The sequence below is a fragment of the Monomorium pharaonis genome, chromosome 2 (assembly GCF_013373865.1).
Source record: "Monomorium pharaonis isolate MP-MQ-018 chromosome 2, ASM1337386v2, whole genome shotgun sequence".
In the NCBI taxonomy this organism is placed as follows: Eukaryota; Metazoa; Arthropoda; class Insecta; order Hymenoptera; family Formicidae; genus Monomorium; species Monomorium pharaonis.
In genome coordinates this window covers 12,085,658-12,107,093 of record NC_050468.1, presented here as the reverse complement: position 1 = coordinate 12,107,093, position 21,436 = coordinate 12,085,658, and the positions used below count along the sequence as shown (strand labels likewise).

The 21,436-nt window shown below is 35.7% G+C and overlaps 1 protein-coding gene across 4 annotated transcripts in view; it reads right to left on the bottom strand.

The window, feature by feature from the left end:
* LOC105833259 (calmodulin-binding transcription activator 1) overlaps positions 1 to 21,369 on the bottom strand; it is a 59,089-nt gene extending 37,720 nt beyond the window's left edge. The window contains exons 1-3 of one of the 4 annotated variants that reach the window (XM_036283320.1): positions 20,597 to 21,369; positions 12,139 to 12,555; positions 10,162 to 10,456 (exon numbers count right to left, since the gene is read on the bottom strand). In XM_036283320.1, coding sequence (XP_036139213.1) covers positions 10,162 to 10,456; positions 12,139 to 12,375 — 532 coding nt within the window. In that variant the 5' untranslated portion in view covers positions 12,376 to 12,555; positions 20,597 to 21,369. Of the gene's footprint in view, positions 1 to 10,161; positions 10,457 to 12,138; positions 12,556 to 12,707; positions 13,596 to 20,596 lie in introns of those variants that run through there. The other 3 variants (XM_036283317.1, XM_036283319.1, XM_036283318.1) reach the window with 3 other exon arrangements.
* Positions 21,370 to 21,436: the final 67 nt, after the last annotated feature.

The window sequence follows — 21,436 nt, the reverse complement described above, 5'->3', positions numbered from 1 at the left end:
ATATAAAAATTATTAAAGAAGCAAATATTTAAATATATATATATTTGTGTAATAATACTTTCTAATTTAAAAAGAATAAAAAAAAAAGTGTAATTTAGCGCTAAAATATATCTGAAAAAAGTTTCAAAATTTGCTTTATAACAAATGTCATTTGTTGTGTATTAACATATTAATCGTTAATTATACAATTGTAGACTACTAAGTAAACGATTATTTAAGTAATTATTAAAATTGTTAAATATTACAAGTGGCCATAACATCTACAAAGTCTATAATACTACCTTCTTTTCTATTAATAAAACTCTAATAAATATTTGTGCAAAAGTTTATTTGAATCCATATTTATTTGTTTAAAAGTTATTTGTCTAAAAAACCTGCAGTAAAGTAGGTCATTTCGTTGCATAGCCCATTATGAGCCACATTTTTCGTTGTTTATCTCCTTTACAGTTGGTTTCAGAGCAAAAAAACGGATTCACGACCAAATTTTTTTATCATTTATTAGTAAAAAAGGTTAAAAAAACTTTTTTAAATTTTGATAACTTATACTGATAACTAATATTTTAAAGCTAAAACGTTCTTAATACGGTTTGTGCTGAAATAATCAAAATAGCCAATTTCACGATTTGTTTACTATATAATATTTGCTTACTAATAAATAAAAAATAAATTAAAAAATGTTGATTTTATTGAATAAATATTTAAAAATATTAGTAAATATTTTACGAATTATACTCAACAATATTTTTGCTTTGTGTTCTATATGTTTCATTCAACAATTTGTATATTGTACGTATAAATCTTTTTCTCAATATTAATAAATCTTTTATATATTTTTTTAGTTATGTGCAATATATTTTTTTCAAATATAACTATACCGCGCAAATCACCGATAATCTACGCTACACAAAACGTATTAAACATATTAAACCACAGACTATTTTATTTTAAATTATATACATAGATTAAATGTAAAATAAAAATACTTTTTTATAATCTTTTTTACAAATTTAAACATGTAATTGTTTCAGAAAATATGTACAATTAAAGGTTTAATCTTCGCGAGGTCAAAAGATTTTTATATATAGTAGCTCTCTTTATTATTTAAATTGGCGAAAATATTTCTGTAGTAAACAGAGTTATATTGCTACACGTGCGGCCAACATGACAAACATTTAAGTAATGTAATTTGTCATTCTATATAGTTAAAAAATACCGTTACTACCGAAATCTCTCGTTCTCACGCGACGATACTTCACCTCTAAAACGTGACGTGCAACGTTATTGAACATTGATCCAAGTGCCGCGAATGCGAATAAATCTGCCAGCAAACTGTCGTTGATATCGCAAACTTTTATTGCATGTAAAAATAAATTGTTTAATCTACATGTATAAAATAATTGATCTTTACAATCTGACATATTTTAATAATTTTGTAGGCTTATTATTTTTACGATTTGTTTACTACATAATAAAAAATGTTAATTTTATTAAATAAATATTGCTAATAAATATTTAATAAATATCTGATAATATATCACACTTTAAATAAGTCCTATTCAAGAATGTAAATAAACGTTTTATATAAAATTCATATCGCTTTACATTATGTGAATGGTATTAAGGAATAACTACAAATCATCATGCTATTTGAACACCAGGCCAAAGCGCATCCAAATTAATAGCGTGCAATTATATTAATTGCGTACGTTAAGATATAATCACGACAATTAGACCCGCCGTCATAACAAATAGGTTTGATCGATCTATTTGATTCCAATCTCCTCTCTCTCTCTCTCTTTCTCTCTCTCTCTCTCTCTCTCTCTCTCTCTCTCTCTCTCTCTCTCTCTCTCTTTCTCTCCCTCTCTCTCCTTCTTTCTCTGACGCTGTTTTCTCCGTGGCCTCACATACCGTACCTCTAAATAGCCCCAAAGTAACCGAAATAGTTTTAGGGATCATACATATTCATGCACGCGCCAATCTTTTTGTTGCAAGACTACAAACGTGCACGATGCAGCGAGAATGCCACGACCGAGATTCTTCGCGTTGAACTTTGTAGCACTCGCAAAAGATTTGCACAAGTGATGTACGAACGAACGAAATAAATATCTTCCATATTGACATTTTTATTCTGTAAAAATCAATTCTTCGTTAAATCGCAAATAAATCAATCTTTGTTTATTCTCAACGATAATGGCGCCGAGAGCATCGTCAAATATGGATGGCACAGGAAAAAGTTAGAAATAAATTAAAACATCATGAATATGATTTGTTCGCCGAGATGACATCGTCCATCTATTTCTTATCAATCATATCAATGAAGGATTATAATGACTTTGCAATGTACAGTCTTGAAGGTTTGCCTTAATACGTCGAAGGCATACACGCAACCTTTTATCGACGGTCTAATTAATTGTTACTATGCAAAGGAATGGAATTACGCATAACAATTAGTCGCGTGCTCCTTTCTGCCGCTAATGTATTCGTATTTTTTATTATTTTCCGACACGCCTCCTTTTCGCATTTAATTTGATTTCAAAAATAACTCCCGCAGCAGAATACGTCGAAGCATAGTATGAGAGGAGCAAAACGGGTTTAACATCTAAGCCGCAGTGAATTGGAAAACGCATGGGAACGAGTAACTGGGTCTCTCTCCGATCACATGTCGCTAAATTCTGAAAACGACGCTGCAGCTTAGCGCGGACAATGCGCTTCGCGCTCTAGCATCGTTCAACGCTGATAACGTTAGCCATTAACGGACTTGGAACAGTTGGAATAGATGATAGAGATAACAGAGATGTTCACGCTATGCTACGGGACAAATAAGATTTTGATAATTTCTCCATCCTCACGTAGAGAACTAATTTTCTACTCAAGTTAACTTATTTTCTATCGTTTTTTTATTAAAAATGTATGTTATATTTTAAAGTACATTACAAAAAATTTAAAAAATTTTACAGATTGTTCTATTACAACGTTTGAATGTTTTTGTATAAAAATTGAAACATAATTCTCTTATTAATTTAAAAGTCTTTTAACTTTTGTACTCTTGATTCTTATGTAAAACCTTATAATATTCATTTACGAATTTTATGAAGAAATAGCGTTACAAATTAAATCAAATTTTTTACATATACTAATAAACTAAAATTATAATATACTAAATATACTAAAACTATAATAAATATTTGTAAAAAAGTTTATTCAAATCCATTTAGGATTACTTCTCCTCCAGTTAAATTAATTGTCAATTAATTCCGTTATAGTGTAGAATAGCTATATACTGGTTACATAATTAATCGACAATTCGAAGTGGTCTTTACTCGTTTAAATATTATTTACTTAAAACTGCAGTAAAATAAAATCGTTGTTACTCCATAAATTATTACAAATTAAATTTTTTATTGTTTTCTTCTTTGTAGTTCCAGAACCAAAATTTAAATATTTATAATTGAAATTTCTTATCTTTGATCCGAAAAAAACCTAAAAAACCTGCAGTTTTAATACCTTTTAGCCGGTATAGAACCAAATTCCAATCGAAATTCTTACAATTATGATTATTTATCAATGATTGTCACTTCAACGTTATTTATTCCAATTTTAGAGAAATCTATCATTCATAACTATTATATACTTGTCAGATTAGTTTTATAACGCGCATTTGATTAATCTTTTATAATATCTATTTCCAAAGAGAATAAATAAAAAAAAAACTTTCCAAACACAAGTATACATGTTTCTTAAAGATAACACTACTTTTTTATCTTCATTAATTCTCAATATTTATCTTTCCTATCTTTTGAAACAATAATAATATATAATTCATATGTTAACCCTCAACAATTACAGATGGTAAGGGTATTTTTGCCCACTTTTTGGGGGGTTGACGAAAAGGGTCGCGGAAGAATCGTACAAGAAGAGGAAGAGGAAGAGGATTATGAGAGGACAAAAGGACGGAGAGGAGAAGAGAGGTCGCGCTAACACGAGGCAGGCGCGGGGCGATCAATTACGTAACCCAATAAAAGTGGGTCACGTGTCAAAGTGTGGAGCCATCCCCGAGGTGTCCAACTTTTTGGTAAAAGCTCGTAAATTACCAGTCAGCCAACTAGCAAGCTAGCTAGCTTTGCTATCACCCCGCACAGCTTTAAATAGAATGTCGGCAGCTCGGGGGCTCGTATCCAACCACCCTCTCACAAACCGCCCGTTCATCGTTTCCTCTTTCAATTCCTGTCATCTCTCTTTATCTTCCCTCCTTCCCTTGATTCTCCCACTCTCCACACGTCACGTAGGCAGTTGCTCACCCCGGCTTTTTTTGCGAGAAGGGACCAAAACCAAGCACGTAAGTCGCTGGTCGTTAGTCGTCGGCAATAGCTCGTCATCAATGTAATAACGGGTGTGATAGTAAGAGAGAGACAGATAGATAGAGAGGGTCGGTTTATGAGAGTGGATTGTAGAAGGAGATGGAAAGAAGTGAGAAAGAAAAAGACAAAAGTAAAGGGAGAGATAGTGAGAGAGAGAGAGAGAGAGAGAGAGAGAGAGAGAGAGAGAGAGAGAGAGAGAGAGAGAGAGAAAGAGTCACGGCAGGAGAAGTAAGACAATCAATAAGATTGCTAGGTCCGAACTCAAGCCCGGATTCGCCGAAGATGAGTTTGGTACACTTCCTGGCAGATCACGAGAAGACTCGCGTTTTATTAACTAAGTTATTAGATTTTATCTTTGAATGCAAGATGTCGGATTAAAGTCTTCCGCAAGAAATGAAAAGATCAGCAGTGGGTAATGATAAAGGGCGTCCGGATTAAACGGGAAGCAAGCTTTTCCGTGAGAAAAGGCTCACTCTTCTCTCGAGGGAGTCGATACCAGGTCTAGTCACCGGATAGGCAATCGGATAAGTCAGGAAAGAAACGGGATAGGCGAGAGGATGGCCGTGGACGTCAGGTTGCATGGATAAGAGAAGTTACTGAAGCGTGAGGGTGGCGATGAAAAGGGTGCTAGAAGGCGGGGGATGTAGTGATGGAGGCCGCACAATCGCCGCTCTGGCGGATATTGCCGGAACTACGAATTACCCCGTGTCGGAGGTACTTTCCTGCCGGGGTGCATTTCTTCGGAAGCTCGAATGAAGCGTTACGACGTCGGTGTCTCTCCCGGAATGACAACGCGAGATTTCAGGGATGAAATTTTGCGTCGATAAGGAAGAAGCGCTCTCGAAGAAGCTCACTCGAGTAGTCATAAAGGAAGTATGGAGTACTTCGAAGCTCTCGCGTTACTATATTAGATTGTAAAATGAGCCGAAATCTCCTACTTTTTTATTGTATCTATTATCTCCAAGGAAATAAAAAAAAATAAATATTAACTCTAAAATATTACTATAGGTAATTTTCATCAAAGTGCTAATCAAATTTAATACAGTTGTTAGTCTTTGTTATTTTAATTTTGATAGCTTAAAATATTTAATAAAATTATTACGTAAAGTAATATGTTAATATGTTAATTTAATTTTAAAACTTTGCAATCTCTGAAATAGAAAAAAGATTCGTAATTATGCAGATAAATTTATACTCAGAATGATGCAAATATTTAAAAAATATAAATAACATTCCAGAATTAAAACTAATCGTTTTGAATAAAAATATCTAAATAATATCTTTTTATGTAATTATAAGAATTATAATATTAAGCAATAAGAATAAAAAATAAAGTAATCACAAGAAATAAAGTTTTTGAAATTTTTTAATTAATTTGTGATGCTGGAGACAATCGATCTTTCAAACAAAAATGCAAACTCAGAATAAAACATATAAAAATAATTATTTTTTTAAAACTAATTAATTACTTTTATTTTTATATCAAATAGTATAAATTGTGTATTTTTTTAAAATAACATTAAAATATTAACTCACTTTAAATATTTTAACAAGAAATTTTTCTATTTTTGTACAACGCATAACTGTGCACATCGTGACTAAGAAAGATAATTTTTCAAAATAACATTAGATAATTGAAAAATAGATCCGTTAAAATAGAGTATTTTATCGATTGCAAGAATTTTGATCAACAATTGAAATAAACAGATCTAGAAAAAAGTGCTATATAAACTAGAAAGAGTTAAAGTGTGCACACGATCGGAAAACCATAGATCCTAAAAAGAAACTTTCTCGGCCTATATGGCACTAACAATAAATAACAAGGTCGGCAATAAATAAGGAGCACGATAGAGAAGGTCTCGTGCGTCACAAAAGTCGGGGTCACGATACAGAAAATGCCCAGCCAAGCACATTCATCAAACTTTTACTTAAGAACATCAAAAGAATATTAGGAACATTAAAAAATAATTCGCACATTGCTTTTCGAAGAGGGAAAAAAACAAATACTCGCATAAATAACTCTAATTATATCTGTGACAAAAATCATTTATACATCTATTTTCAAATCTCTTTCATTCATACATCTATTTTCAAATCTCGAGATTAATAAGTAAATTTCTTGAAACTTTTGATCGGTTAGGGAGAAAAAAGCATCATCATTTTGAGAGCATATTTTTAATCTGATACAACGATCAGATTTTTATCGAATAAATATTTTTATAACGCCAAACGTGATTTGTATCAGACATGAAACGTTCGCCCACATTTCCAATTAAAATTTCGATCAAACTTTGTATTAACTACGTTAAACGTAAAGTTGCAATAAGCGTTCGGTTTTTTTTCCTCCCCTATACAACCATGATTGACTGCTTTGGCGAGTTATCGTCGAGTTTCGCCACGTCGTTAGAACTTGGCGCTCGTAAAAAACTGTCATTTCGAAATTTGCGCGTTTTAGTGCTAACCTTTATGCCTTGTGACGCTTTCCGCACATCAAACGGTAATACTTTCCGAGTGACTTCTCTCTCTCTCTCTCTCTCTCTCTCTCTCTCTTCCTCTTTTCATGGCACACACGACCACTTCTTTCTATTTATACTCAGAATCGGATTCACGCACGAGTGCCCATTATGGAAAAACGTTACTCGCGGAATGGAGGAACCGGCTGTGCCTGCAGTCGCTCGGCGACTATGCATATGTCACGTGAATCGGAGTGCATGTGCATCTTCGCGCTGTGCATACAGCCAATTCTGGAAATGAGCCGAAACCTTTTTCTGCGGTAGAATAGACGAACGTGGGAGAATACATAGAGTTAGGCAGGGTCTTCGAAATGCAAATGCGGGGAAACATGGCGAAACCGTACGCGGGAAAACTTGTTTTCCAGGAAAAGTGACGCGGCAAATCTTAATGGAAATCCCACGTCGGAAAGTTTGTGATTGTACACATTACTTTCTGTATGTATTTCGTGAAGAAGCAGCAGAAGTTTCCTCAATGTGTAATCTCATGCAAAACGATATAAAAGTTAAATGATAGAATTCATAATTAAATTGTGTAACAAAGTAAAAACTCTGTGACAACGGTCCGCTGTAAAAATATTTAAAAAAAAATACAAAACTTTCTACTTTAGCGTCCGACAATTCAAATTACATTTAATTGTATAAACAATTTATTTATATGATAAGAATTATGTAAAGTATTTTTCTTGTAAATTATATCAGAAAAGATTTGCAGCTGTAAAAAGTATTAATTTTTATTATTTTATGTAGAAGTTCGAGGCCACACTGTCTATTCATTGTTGTCCTTCCTCTCACGTACTTTTTGTAATGCAGATCGATAATTTCCGCTTCAAAAATGATCGCGCGATTCTCGAAAAACAATGATAAGTAGGACGATTTAAGGATGAGAAGCTTCAAATCTCCTTCATAGAATGGGTCTTCAGCGCATATCGATCATTTTTGTTTTCGTAGTCCCAACAGAAAAGTGTAATCCCGCTCGAACGAATTGTGGATATTTGCTTCCAGCATTCGGTTTTCAACTACATTTTGTTTTTATTCCCGAGCTGCATGGCAGCGTGTACAGTGCAAAAAATATCGTATCGACATTGCGTATTATTGGGGATCAACATGTAACAGTTGTATATGGTCCACTATTTTCCGCTGTACAACGCCTAACTGAATTCATTTGCAACTGCATGAAACAATTTAGCGAGATATAAAAAGTATGTAATTAAATTATATGGAACAATAATGTTGCAACATTAATTACACATACAGTTTTGCGCGTACACACACGTTTGAAATATAAACTTGTTTTTTATATTTCAAATATCTAAAAATTGAAAATCCGTCAATTTAATAATATACTAATTAAAATATAAAAATTTGAAAAAATCAATATTTTAATTCTAATAATTATCTAAATAAAATTTTAATAATTGAGAATATTAAATTTTTTACATTAAGACATTTGATTTATTTAAATATAATCAAAATTTTAATAAGAGTACTCACGTTAATAAAAGAATTCTTAAAAATTTCAATAACATAACTTGATACTTTTTCGTTTAAAATAAAAGCAGGCAATATGGAATAAGGGCTTATTTCTTTATAAAAGCACTTGATTTATGAGTGATAATTATTGGAAGTTGTTAAAATATAAAATCTGCTATAATTATGATTCTATACATTTTATGATTTTTGTGATATTAAAATGTCCAAGTAATATAAAATTCTTCAAAAATATAGAGTATAAAAAATATAGTATACTTTTATATGTTTTATAACTTTTTTATAAATATTATATCTCAAACATTTTCCATATTTCTTTTTTAAACATTTTTTCTCATGTAAAATAATTTTATTTTATGTAAATCGTCATTTTAAATTACTTAAGTACAAAAGATAAATATTTTTGTTTCTATTTTAAATAATATTTATTTTTAAATAAAAATGTTTAGTTTACATAATAATTTAATGATTAAAAAATTTTAATTTTACATCTTTTATTGTCCATGTGCAATAATGTTACTTTTTTATTTGTTGTACAATAAAAATATAAACTGTATTAACTATAATTTAATTATTTTATATAAATAAACAAGTTTGCATTTTATTTTCTATGTTATTTATTACTGAAATTTGATTCTATATTCTGTATTGTTTTTTTAGATTCACTTTATTTTTACACTTTTTTGTTAATATTAAAGTTGAAAACTTAAATTTGAAAGATTTTTATTAATTAAATTTATAAGGTTATGATTATGTTAAGAATAGTTTAATATAAGCTAATATTTTTTGTATAAATTAAAAAGTTTTCCGTAAATTAAAAATTTGAATATATTTATATCGGAATAACGTTAATTTAAAAATATATTCCATATTACCTGTGCTTTCAATTTTACCTATAATTTTTTGTTTTATCATTATCTTTCTGAAATCTTTCTATAAATTCAATTTAATATGAATTTTCTTTAATCTCATTCTTATCTCGTTCAATTATCCGCAAATTGATAGCTTTAAGAAGTAGTTAAGAAGTACTTCTTAACCAATTCGCACAGGAAAATACAAACCATAAAAGTTGTAGGACCGATAGTTTATCGTTCCTCATACAGTCACTCGCTGCTAATCGCGTGGTTTATGGCCCCCAAAGTCATTCCGTGCGAAACTCAAGTGCAGTTTGCGCGCAGTTTCCGTTTCCATCGTGATGAGTGGAAACTTCGGTCAGGCTTCTCTCCGTTTCGGTGCCACCGTTCTCATGCGATGGCGTAATCGTAAGCTTTAAAACGCTGGGGTTTGTTTGAAACTTCATTGCGATTTTCTTCGGGTCTCAACGCGCGGGACTAATTCCTCGCCCGTTTCTCCGTTTAGCTCTCTTCGTGCGAGAGCGCCATAATTTTCGAGAACTACTTAAAGCTATCTTAAACAGGCGAGCCCGAAACTTTTCCTAACGACACAACAATCACGAGAACTCCTACCGCGACATTGATGCTGATACGTAATAAAGATTCGTGCTTCCATTAGGCGATTAAAATTAGGGAGAATTTTTTGAAGTTTCCTTTCATATAGATAACTTTATGTTATATAAAATGACAGCTCATTTAACAATTTAATATTTCTTCTTAGTTTGTGGGATGTAAGCCAAACGTCAGTTGTTCTCATACCGATATCTCATATTAATCTAAACTCAACATTCGTCATACCAAGGATACGGCGACATATCGCACTTCTGAACCAGATGCACGGGTAAATAATTTACGAGGCGATCGCCCGGGTTGTCAAAGGTGCAGGTGAGTAATGGCGGAAGTACTCACGGGAGATGGGATCCACGCCATCGAGCTTCCTGTCGGAGGCAACGTTTTCGTGAGCGGCTTCCTTACTCGTCCTTGGACGACATCCAGCGGCAGAATTCGTCTCGTTGCTGTTGATAACTCCATCTTGATTCTTGTACTCGTTTCGTAGGTGATCATTTCTTTCATTCGGCTTGCAGGTACCGCCGCTAATTCCGACCTTCGACGACAGCTTGCAGCTGATACCGCCCGGGTTCCCATTAATGTTCGCGTTGACGTTGATGTTGCTATTGCCGTTGGTCGATGCGTGATTGTCGGCCTAAATGGTACACAAAGCAATCGTAAATTGCGGTTTCTTTCACCACTATTTACAGATTATTTTAGCGGTTATTTTACTAATCATAAAGATTAAAAAATGTTAATGCAAATGTAACACTGTTTTACCCGATAAATTTATTTAAAATAACCGAATATAATTAATTCTTCGTATACACACTGGGTGGTTATCATCCATAATTTTCTGACCCGTAAAAATTCGGCGTTCTGTACCTTTTAAGTACCGTAATAAGTGAAAAAAACTCAAAAACTGTAAAAAAAAATGTTAATCGCAAAATATAATAACTTTTTAAATATAAAATTTTTTAAATTTTAATATCAAAAGTATGTAAATATTTTCTATAAATATTAAAGTTAATCCATGAATTTTTTCTGAATTTTAGTATAAATATCTTAACAGATGCAGCGTTTGAAAATTGCCATGGGTGGCAACCACCCAGTATGTATGCAAAAATTGAAAAAATAAGTGTGTATGCAAATGGTTAAATCAAAAAAATTTGTAGCAATTAAAAAAAAAAGAAAAATAAACTCCTTTTGATAATTCTCCAATCTTAATAAAAGTCTCCAATCTTAATAAATAGAAATTGAAAGTCACATTAAAAGCTAAAAGTAGCTAAAAATAGTGCAATAGGATTTTAAATGTTAATTGGTTTTTTTATAATTGTAAAAAACAATACATCGTTTATAGAAAAAATAAATAATAACGTAGAAATTGCGTGAAATCGCGACACTGGAATGGTGGCGAAACGTCCTTCGCGAGAAGTGATCTATCCCCTTTAACCCTTTACATTGGAACGAGGCGAGGCTCGTGGTACCACCTGCCACCCATTCCCAGCTATAATTGAAGTTGTCTTGTTTCGTATTGTAAAGCTATATAGACGGCAAAGTTTTTTTTCTCTCGCGCGCTGCACCGGCTAGAAAGGCAAGTCTTTTATTCTGTAAGTACTTGGTTGCGAGACTAACTCGAATCTTCCCCGAAGACATCTGTCCTACGCCGACAAAGAAAGAGAGAGACAACCTGTCTCGCAGTCACTTTCTTCCCCCGCATTCAGCGATCATTTGACCTTTTACCGTCGACACGTTTTTAGCAGGAACTTTCCTTTCACGTTTAACGTGGTAGTTAAATTGAGGGTAACATTGGCAGACAATTTATCAGTTAACAACTTACGAATAAGAATTAATTAACCGATTGCAGTCTTCTATTGGATACCGACGTTGTATCTCGGAAAAAGCGGTGTTACGTCTTATATTTTTGACGTAAAGTTCTAAATAATATTGTTATGTGTGTGTGTGTGTGTGTGTGTGTGTGTGTGTGTGTGTGTGTGTGTGTGTGTGCGTGTGCTCATTAGTGATAATTTGTAGGATATAAATTTCTAGACACAACTTGAGATACTCGACTACGAGCAATCTCAATGATCAAATTTCTACAACTCTACACCGCGATTTGTTTTCCCGCAAGAGCGTTAATTCACGAAAGTAAAACAAACTCCAGCATAACGGATTCAATTTCCAAGCCAGTTAGTTTATAATCAGAATCCCTGTTATAACAGACTCATAAAGTAAACACGAATAAGAGTCCCCGAATAAGCTAAAGCCCGTACAATGGCTCTAGAACTCGCGGTTCGGTGGTTAAGCACGTGTAAAGGTCGAGCATTGCGTCCTCACCGAGCTGGTCATGCAGGTGGACGAGGTAGACGAGCGCACCACGACTATTCTGTTTTGATTGTGATCGTTGGAGGCGATCGTGGAGACGGCGGCTTGATTGACCAAGGCGTGGGTGTCGCTGGTGCCCGTGGGGCTGGAGTTGACATTCCCGGTGGTGGCGACCCCGCCGCCACCCAGAGAGGTCTGTCTGATCACCAGGACGCTGCCCGCCGGCTCCAGCACGACTACTTGCCTCATCCTCGTCGTCGCGCAGTTCCCTGCTGGTCTGTCCTCGCCGAATGTACGAGAGAGCGCACCCTCTTCCCGTCTGCACGACGACGACGACGACGGCGGCGACGACGTTAAGCGTGTCGTTCTCCAGCACGACACGTTCTCCGGCTCTTAAAGCTCCCACTCGTCCGCTGCCGCCTGCTCCTCCTGCGCACACAAACACATCCAGGCTGATATTAGAGCTGCCGTTTTAGGGGATGATCCTACTCGCCCGCGCCCACATCCGCCACACGCCGCCGCCACCTCGGCGCGATTCTACACGCCCGCTTTCGTTCGTAACCGCGCGAGCCCGACCGTACCGGCGTGGCTTCTTCCGGAAGGCGAATCGATGGGATTATTTCTGCCGACACACACCGTCGACCAGCGGCCCGACGACTCACTGCCTCTCTTTCAATAAAGGCAGCTCCTCGCGGCACACCACCTCACTGTCAAAGTAGCGGGCGTGTGCGCGGTTTAAACTAAAGGTTGGGTCCAGAAGCTGACTGGCTTTTAGATAATGGCCCGTTGCACATTCAATGCTCTAATGTGCCCGGCTTTTTCACCGAGCGTTCATACTTAAAGGAGAAGATCGATCGATCTTGTCTAAGAAATTTAATTGAAAGACTCATCATCGCTGGATGACTTTGCTATGAAAGAAAGATTAATTCGGTTTAAACAGTACCGTAAGAGAGGAGAAAAGTTCTTTAAACAAAACTCCATTTTAATAATTAGTATAATCTTTATAAATATATAAGCCTTCATGTGTATATGTACACACATGTGTATTTAAAATAATATCACAGTGATATACCGTAATAATAAAGTGGAGTATTTCTGTCAAAAATATATTTGAAAAAAAGTGTAGACAGCAAAGATTTAAAACATTTTTAGTACATTATGATACGGGATTGGCAAAACACATCACATCCTGACCTCAGTTTTATTGCAATCTAAAGATCTGGTTATCCTGGTTTAAAGGGCAGTGCGATTTTCTCATTTTCTCGACTCACCCGAGCGAAGGAATTTGTTTTCGAGATCTCCGAGTTCCTAGCAACAGGAGATCTCGAAGGAATCGCAGCTTAAAATTGGATGGGTTTTGTTCAGAACCATTTGTGACCGTGTCGTGATACTCTGTGATACGCCGTAAAATAAAGAAAGAGAGAAAAATTTGTAAAACTGAAAATCACCAGAGACAAAATATTTTATACCGACAAATAATATAAATAAGTATACAGTATATTGTATAAATATATATACAATGTTTATACAAACAAACAAAATGTTTTATATATTACTTTATTTTTATAAAATAAATTACCATAAATTTAGAAAAAAACATGTTACTAATTTATAATTTAAAATTTATATATATACAATATATATAAAATTTACAAAAATTACAAATTTACAATAATAGTTTTACATGCCTAATATTATTAACATATAAATCTTACACTAAATGTTAAAGTTATACTTTAAAAAATTATAGTAACGTTATATATGTGCATTTTGTTTGAAATTTCTATCTTGTTTGTACAAAAAAAATAAATATTATTTAAGCTAATTTATTATTGTATTAATAATCTCACAAAGAAGAAGTTATATTTCAAATGTTTGTGAGGTATATAATAATTTGCATTTCATTCGATTAATCTTTGTAGAGCGAATTTTTAATATTCTATTAGCAAAAAGAAAGTAAAGTAAAAATTATCAAAGAATTATTTGACAAATTTCTACAGATTTATTTGAGCACAAAAAGTTTAAAATAGCACGATTGTTCATCTTTGTGGACTTCGCGGGATTACTTAGGTTGGCATGCATAGTCACAAATGCATTTCTTGGCTGCCACTGTCATGTATCTGCTCGACCAACAAAAGTATAACATTGCCAATTTCTCTGTACATACATATAACAACTGAAAAAAATCTCGATTATGTCTGTTATACAAAACCATAAAAATTAAACAAATTTAAATATATTTAATATATATATCATTAAAATTTATATTTTATAAACTAATTATAATAACATATAAATAATTTTTATTTAATTTTGAAAATAATGTAATAGTAATAAACATTCATATTATACAAGAAATATACATGCTTTCAGAATTAACGTATAATCACTGAAACATCAGTGTATTTATTATATTTCATTGATTGTTGTAAGTATATCATTAAAAATCGGTGTATTATCACTAATTTCATTGACTTTTTACTGATGGTAATTCATAGAGTAGGTAATATCAAAACTAATAAACACTTAGGGCTACTTGCACTAAACTCTGATTAACTTAACCGTCGATTAGTCCATTGAAATTGACCAATCGCATTTACTAATTTTGCTTAACGACAAATACGATTAGTCAATTCCAATAGACTAATCAACGATTAAGTTAATCAGAGTTTGGTGGTCCTTAGCCACGCAAAGCTTTGTATGTATTTACTAAATATGTACAAATAGATATGTAAAAGCATAGAAGAATATGCGTAGCCGTTTTTATTAAAAATGTTTGAAAAATAGGTCACCTTTTTGCGGTCCATCTTTATAGAAATGTAATATTAGACAATATTGAATAATTGTTACTTAAGTGTTAAGAGTACTAAGCAGTGCTTTCATTACTTAAAATAAGTACTAATTACTGGCCAATTTAATATATTGTCCAGTATTACATTTTTTAAGGATAAACTAAAGTATCTCCTTAAATATATGTAAATAATATCTTGAAACCATTGACATAGAAAACAAAAAACAAAAGTAACATTATATTTAAAAAATAACCTTGAAAAAATACGGCGAGAAAAAACTGGAATAAAACCACTTTTTCCCTAAATTATTGGAGAACTCCTCCCGAACTAAGTTCGCCAGTACGCGCTATTAACTTTCGACGGGGCAAAAATGACGAAAAATAATAAAAAAAATTGTCAGCGATAAAGGAAAGGGCGCATGAGTAAAAGAGATAAATTGAACGTCACTCATTTTATTTGAAACTGTTTCAGAAACAGTAAACCCGCACGACACCCCCGATACTGATACAATCCGTCAAGCGCGTCTCGGCCGCGATGACGCGCCGCTCGTCACGTACGATCCGTGATAAATGCACGCCGTGTATTTTAGTAAGAATTAATGTCATTCGCTTGGCGTGCCTTCAATAGGCATTAAATATACAGGGTGAATGTTAAAGGCGAGTAAATATCGCGGTCATTCATGTATGGAGCCGTATCGGGCGCGCGCGCGTAGCGGATATCTGCCGGTACAACGGCACGTGCAGTAATAATAGAACCGTCGCGTCGCCGGTGCATTCACACGCGTAGGACGTCCGCCCGTTACTATACCCTATAGCACAACTTACCGCGGAGACCTCTTATGTCTTATCTGTTCCGAATTTGTCGTCGAAGAACCCTGAGTTTTCATCGCGGCCGATCCGAAGTCGCGCTCGTGAACGAAACTGAATGAACGTCCCTATCTCGGATCGCGCATTTGCGTGACGAACGGGCGAGAATGCTGGAGATACAGCCTGGAGTGTGTAGGAGACGTCGGGCGTCGCGAAAATACGCTTTCGAGGAAACTTCTTCTCGAAAATTCGAGTCACTTAGATGATCTTAAAAAGGGCGGCGCAAAAGCTCTTGCATTTGCATAATGTCCTTGGCTTTATTTTTCTTTTTGCGGATCTTTAAAATGGTTGTATAACAAAATGATTACGACGGAAGAGCGATGACGAGGCGCGTTGTCTCGAGCAATTGCCAAGTGATATTTACGTGGCTTCCTTTTTCTTATAGGCTTATCAAACGAGAAATCGAGGAGGAGAAATCTCAATGAGAAACGAGTGTTGCAGGTGAGTGTTGCTGTTATATAAATTGAATATTACACCATTAAAAATCATGAAATTTTCTCTTGTCCGAGCCATTCTCTCGTATGAGTAAAATTAAATGCATCTGTTAATACACACTGTGGATTACACCTGTCACTTGTAATCCTTAGTCGCGCCGTGCACGTCACGTGTAATCCCGGGGATTTACGACCTGCAGACCCATGCTTTTCAAGTTAAATTAACACTAAAGATGATTAGAATATCGTGTTCAATAAATGACGGTGTATATTATGTATGTACATATAAAAAGAACCGTTTCACGTTAAGAAAGAACGTCGCGTACGTGTTGTATGAAAAGCAGATTCGCTCTCTCTCTTTGACTTGATTAAATTCATTTATATATTATAAAAGCTTCGCGGACCTAATTTTCTCTCTTCGCGTGGGAAATAAAATCTAACATGTAAAGTGACGTGAATGAGAAAGAACGCGAGTGAATAAAATCTAACGATGTCAATAGTGACGCGAGTAGAAAGAGAATTCTAAATGTGTACGACACATTTCTACCGTCTCTCTTTCGGGGAATGAGGCGTAAACTTCTTTTGACAGGCATGTTATCGTTAGTTTCATGCTGATATCGTTAACCAGAAAATATCGTGCAGGCGACTATGCGTTTAGATCGATCGATCTCCAGGCACCCATATGTTGCGCGCGTCTTCCAAAAGCAAAATCGCCGCGTTACAGGGATCGTCGTAGCTTGACGTTTACGAAGCACGATATTAAAGAACGCGTGCGAGTAGCGAGGTAAAAGAAAAAAGAAAGCGGAAAAGATCGGGAAAACTTTCAATCGAAGCATTCGAGCATCGCTCAGCAGCAAATTTTCTTCCATTAATCATCTAAAGAATTTCATTCGCTCATGATAAATCCTTCCAATCTATTAAGAAATTTTACGTCATAAACTTTTCATGCAAGGAGTGATGGAAAATGGAAAAAAATTAAAAGAATATTACGCTAAAATAAACTACGCACATATTTTTAAATTTTCATAAATATTTAACACGTATATATATATATATATATATATATATATATATATATTAACTTTAATTTTTGTTACTATTTTATAATAAATGTTAACAATTTATATGTATTATATATTAGAAAGATTCTCTTTCATTTTATGCAGTTTGAAGCTATGATTTTGTTATCAATCAAATTTAAGGGAAGTGTTTTGCTACAAAGTAGCGAAAGCAAGTTACTACAAAATAGTTAAATATTAAATATATGAGTAGTGTAAACAACGATTGAGTACATCGCTTTTGACGCACATGCAATTACATTCGAAAGTGAACATCAGTTTCCAAACAGTTAGTTAGGAGATATTCCAAAGTGATGTTCCTATGCGCGTTTCTAGTTATGCTAGTTATGCTACTATCGTTTACGAACGTGCCATTAGAGTCCCAGGCGGCAGGAAACGCGTGGCACGTCATTCTTGATAGCAACTGATTACGATAAACCCATCGAGATAACAAGTCCAGTTTGACGGAATACGACGTACACGTGAATTACGATAGAGTATCGATAAGCTATTAAACTTCTTTTCTCGTTTAAAAGTGGCTGATAAACTATATTCGATTATTTTAACCTATAATACTTCCTTTCCACGAAAATTAGAGCCTCGTCATATGAAAGCTAACTGTTAAATAAATTTCTCATTTCCAACCATCCTTCGTATCGATCCGAGAGTCTTCGCGTTCAGCAAGAAGTCTCGAGAAAAGAGTTCTTGCTTCAATAAGTCAAGGCAGTAAGACCAAGGGATTAACCTTGTGTTCTGAAAATATTATCCTTCACGAGGGTCTTTCAGTCCTTAAGGGATGTATCTACAACGCTGCTGTTAAAGGAGATTACGTCGCGTCCGCGTTAATATCCATGACGTTTGCATTATGAAAAGCGAAAATAGAGATTTCTTAATTAATTATTAATAAATTTCAGCATAGGAAATTAGCAGAGAGCAAAAAGGAGAGTAAAAGTATAAATTTAACCTATATTACCGTCGAAACGCCAGAATTCTTTCTACACTTATTTGCGAAGAAGATATTTAAGGATGTATGTATCACATCTCAAAACATTACTAAAAATATAAAAATTGCACAGATTGTTCCATTATTATGTTTAAATAGCTGTGTAAAATTTGAGCACAATTCCCTTATTGATTTAAATTTTTTTATTTTTTGTTTGCTCTTGATTTTTGTGTAAAATCGCGTTTTGTAGCACTTGTTTGAAAAATTGATGAAAAAATAACATTACGAATTAAATTAAACTTTTTACATGTACTAATAATAAAATTCTAATAAATATTCATGCAAAAGTTCATGTAAATTCACTTGTTTAAAAGTTATTTACCTAAAGCTGCAGCAAAACATGGTTATTTTATGCTGTATAAGCTATTTTATGCTGTATAAGCCAAATTGTTCTCTTTTTTTCTTAGCAGATCGTTTTAAAAACAAAACGTGGGTTTCCACGAATAAGTCTTTTTGCTTGCATTTTTTTTAATTCGATAACTTTTAGTTATTATAAAACATTCTAGAGAACTGAACTAACTTTCGAGCTTTCCAGCGTAAATAAATACAAAACGAGAAACCGCATATCTTGTTCGTCGCTATATATAAACTTTGCAATAATATGTATAGAAAAATATATATATATATGTAGATAGGTTCTAAAAAAAAAATTGTTTTGCAAAGCATAACGGAAGCTTGCAACACACAAATTTAACTTACCTCTAGATTAATTCGCGTCTAGGACAACAAAAAACGCGACAATACGCTTACATAACGCTTATTTTTCACATTAGCTACCTCAAAAACCAAATTTATTGCACGGCGATAAGATATCGAACTTACACGCAAAGCTAACTCTTTTAAAGCGCAAGCATGACTCCGACTTTTTCCAATTTATTATCTTTCAAAAATATACCCGCCCTTGAAAGATAAACCCCAATTTATCACAAATTACGAAAAATTCGCACGCCGTTGCGAGCATCCTAAACACGCATCGATGCAACAACAAATCTCGCGTAACACTTTTTTTTCCGATTTGCACAATTTTAATAGAAAAGCGAGCGCGGTCGTAATTAAATTCAATCTTTATAAACTAATCATTACATAATAAATGCTTACTTAATACGCTTGTAAAGGCCATTGCACGTACATTTCCTTGATCGTAAGATTTCGACCAATCATATTGCTCAAATTAGCCGCGCGTAACTGACCGAATTAACTGACCAATCGTATTGCTCAATTCCTTTACGGTTACAATTAAGGAAATGTACGCATGCAATGGCCTTAAAAGTTGAGCACAGTTTTAGTTTTTCCAGGAGTTTTTAAAAGTTTTAACGCTTTCGATTCAAAATAATCTGTTCCTACATTCAGAGCAGACATTCTACGTTTCGGGCAGAGTTAGAGCCGCGCGAAAAGAACGCTTTTGTTGAAATACTAAAAATCTAAAAATAATTTTGTAGAACCAATAAATAAATTTATATTGGACGCTTAAATTGGTTCAAGAATGTGGAAACTTTCTACAGTAATATTATCCTGCGTATTTATCTCGATGATCCAACATGAAATTATTTTCTCACCTCCATGTCCACACGGAGAAAGTTTTACATCAAAATTTATAACGAGAAAGAATTTTAGAGACTTGTACCATAAATTGTGTAAATACTATGGCAATTTGATAAAAAAATCTTAAAAATTTTTATATCTCCCTTGGTCCACGCTTACTGCTTGCCATGGTTAATTTTCGATGTAAAAATGTTCTCCGTGCGGCAAAACTTTCAGACGCCGTAGCAAAATTGTTTCCCCCGCGTGACACGGCGTCGCAATAAGTTTTCGATTAATAAGACCCGATTGTTCCCCACCCCCGGATCGATCGAAGAAGTGACCGAGAATTTAGCACGCTACAATTTTTCGGCGAAACGATCCAACCAAAGCGTTCCCGCCAAAACTCGACGCCCGCCAACGGGAATAACGTGGCCGGATCTTCGCGATTCTTACGGTCGTCCGTTGCACGTGCCCGTTGCACAAAACGCGAGATTCCTCCCTCGCGTGCAAGGGAGGGGGGTGGTAGCAGGGCGACGGCGAGCCGCGGGTTTACGGTACGCGCTAAAAATAGCGGCGACCATAAAGCCGCCACGCGGACGGGCGAAGCCGCGACGGCGACGGCGACGGCGACGTCGCGACGCTCGGCGTTCGTCCCGCTTTCATTCCTCCGTATACGTCGTTCTGTACACCCTCCTCCCACCCGCGCAGCTCTCTATTTACCAGGGGGGACGATACGAGATAATTAAATTTAACGCGCAGAAGGGAAAGGAGATGTGGGGACGTAGAGGATACTTACGGGGTCCGTACTCCGTGCGAGAACAGAAGGCCCGACGAAGGTGATCATTTCGGCACGCCGCGCTTCCCAGTGCGCGGCGTCGCGTCTCTCCCGGGCGCGTCTCTCTCTCTCCCTTTTTTCTCTCCCTTTTTCTCTCTTTCTCTCTCTGTCTCTCTTTCTCTCTCGCTTTTTCTCTCCCAGCAGCTAGTTCACCAACGGCGGCGACGGCGACTTCCTCCGACGCGCGACGATACCGCGACGCTCATGATCGACGACGACGACGGCGACGACGCCTGGTCCACGATGACGGTGGCGACGGAGACGGCCGATTGCGCTTCCTCGTGCACCTCGGGCACACTGTCCGTGCGTGGGTGCGTGGATGCGTACGTACGTGCGTGCGTGCGTGCGTGCGTGCGTGCGTGCGTAAGTACGTTGCGCGACACTCTCTCACGCAGGGAATCGCGCGATCACGCGTGCCCGCGGCGGCCGCGGTCGATCCTCGGAATCCATGACAGGTATACGCGCGGCGACACGTATACGTTGTACGCGCACGGAGCGGAGCGGAGCGAGGCGAGCGTGGACCGCATGCGCCGCTCCGAGGCAAGAGTCATCGCGCTCCGCCGTGCCGTCGTCGGGGTGGACGTGGGGCGGCCGAGAAAACTCGCGGGCGGAAATTCAAATTCCCCGATATCGCGACACTTCGGCGAGCCTTCGCATCGCGGCGACGTTACTACTACCGCGTTCGCGCCGCGTAGTCAATGCTGCTGCAAGCGCGAGACGTCGGAGCGGATATTCCCCGACGACGACGTTCACGTGACTCTTTGCACGTAAGGAGTCGTGTAGATGCCTGTTGCTCGAGAT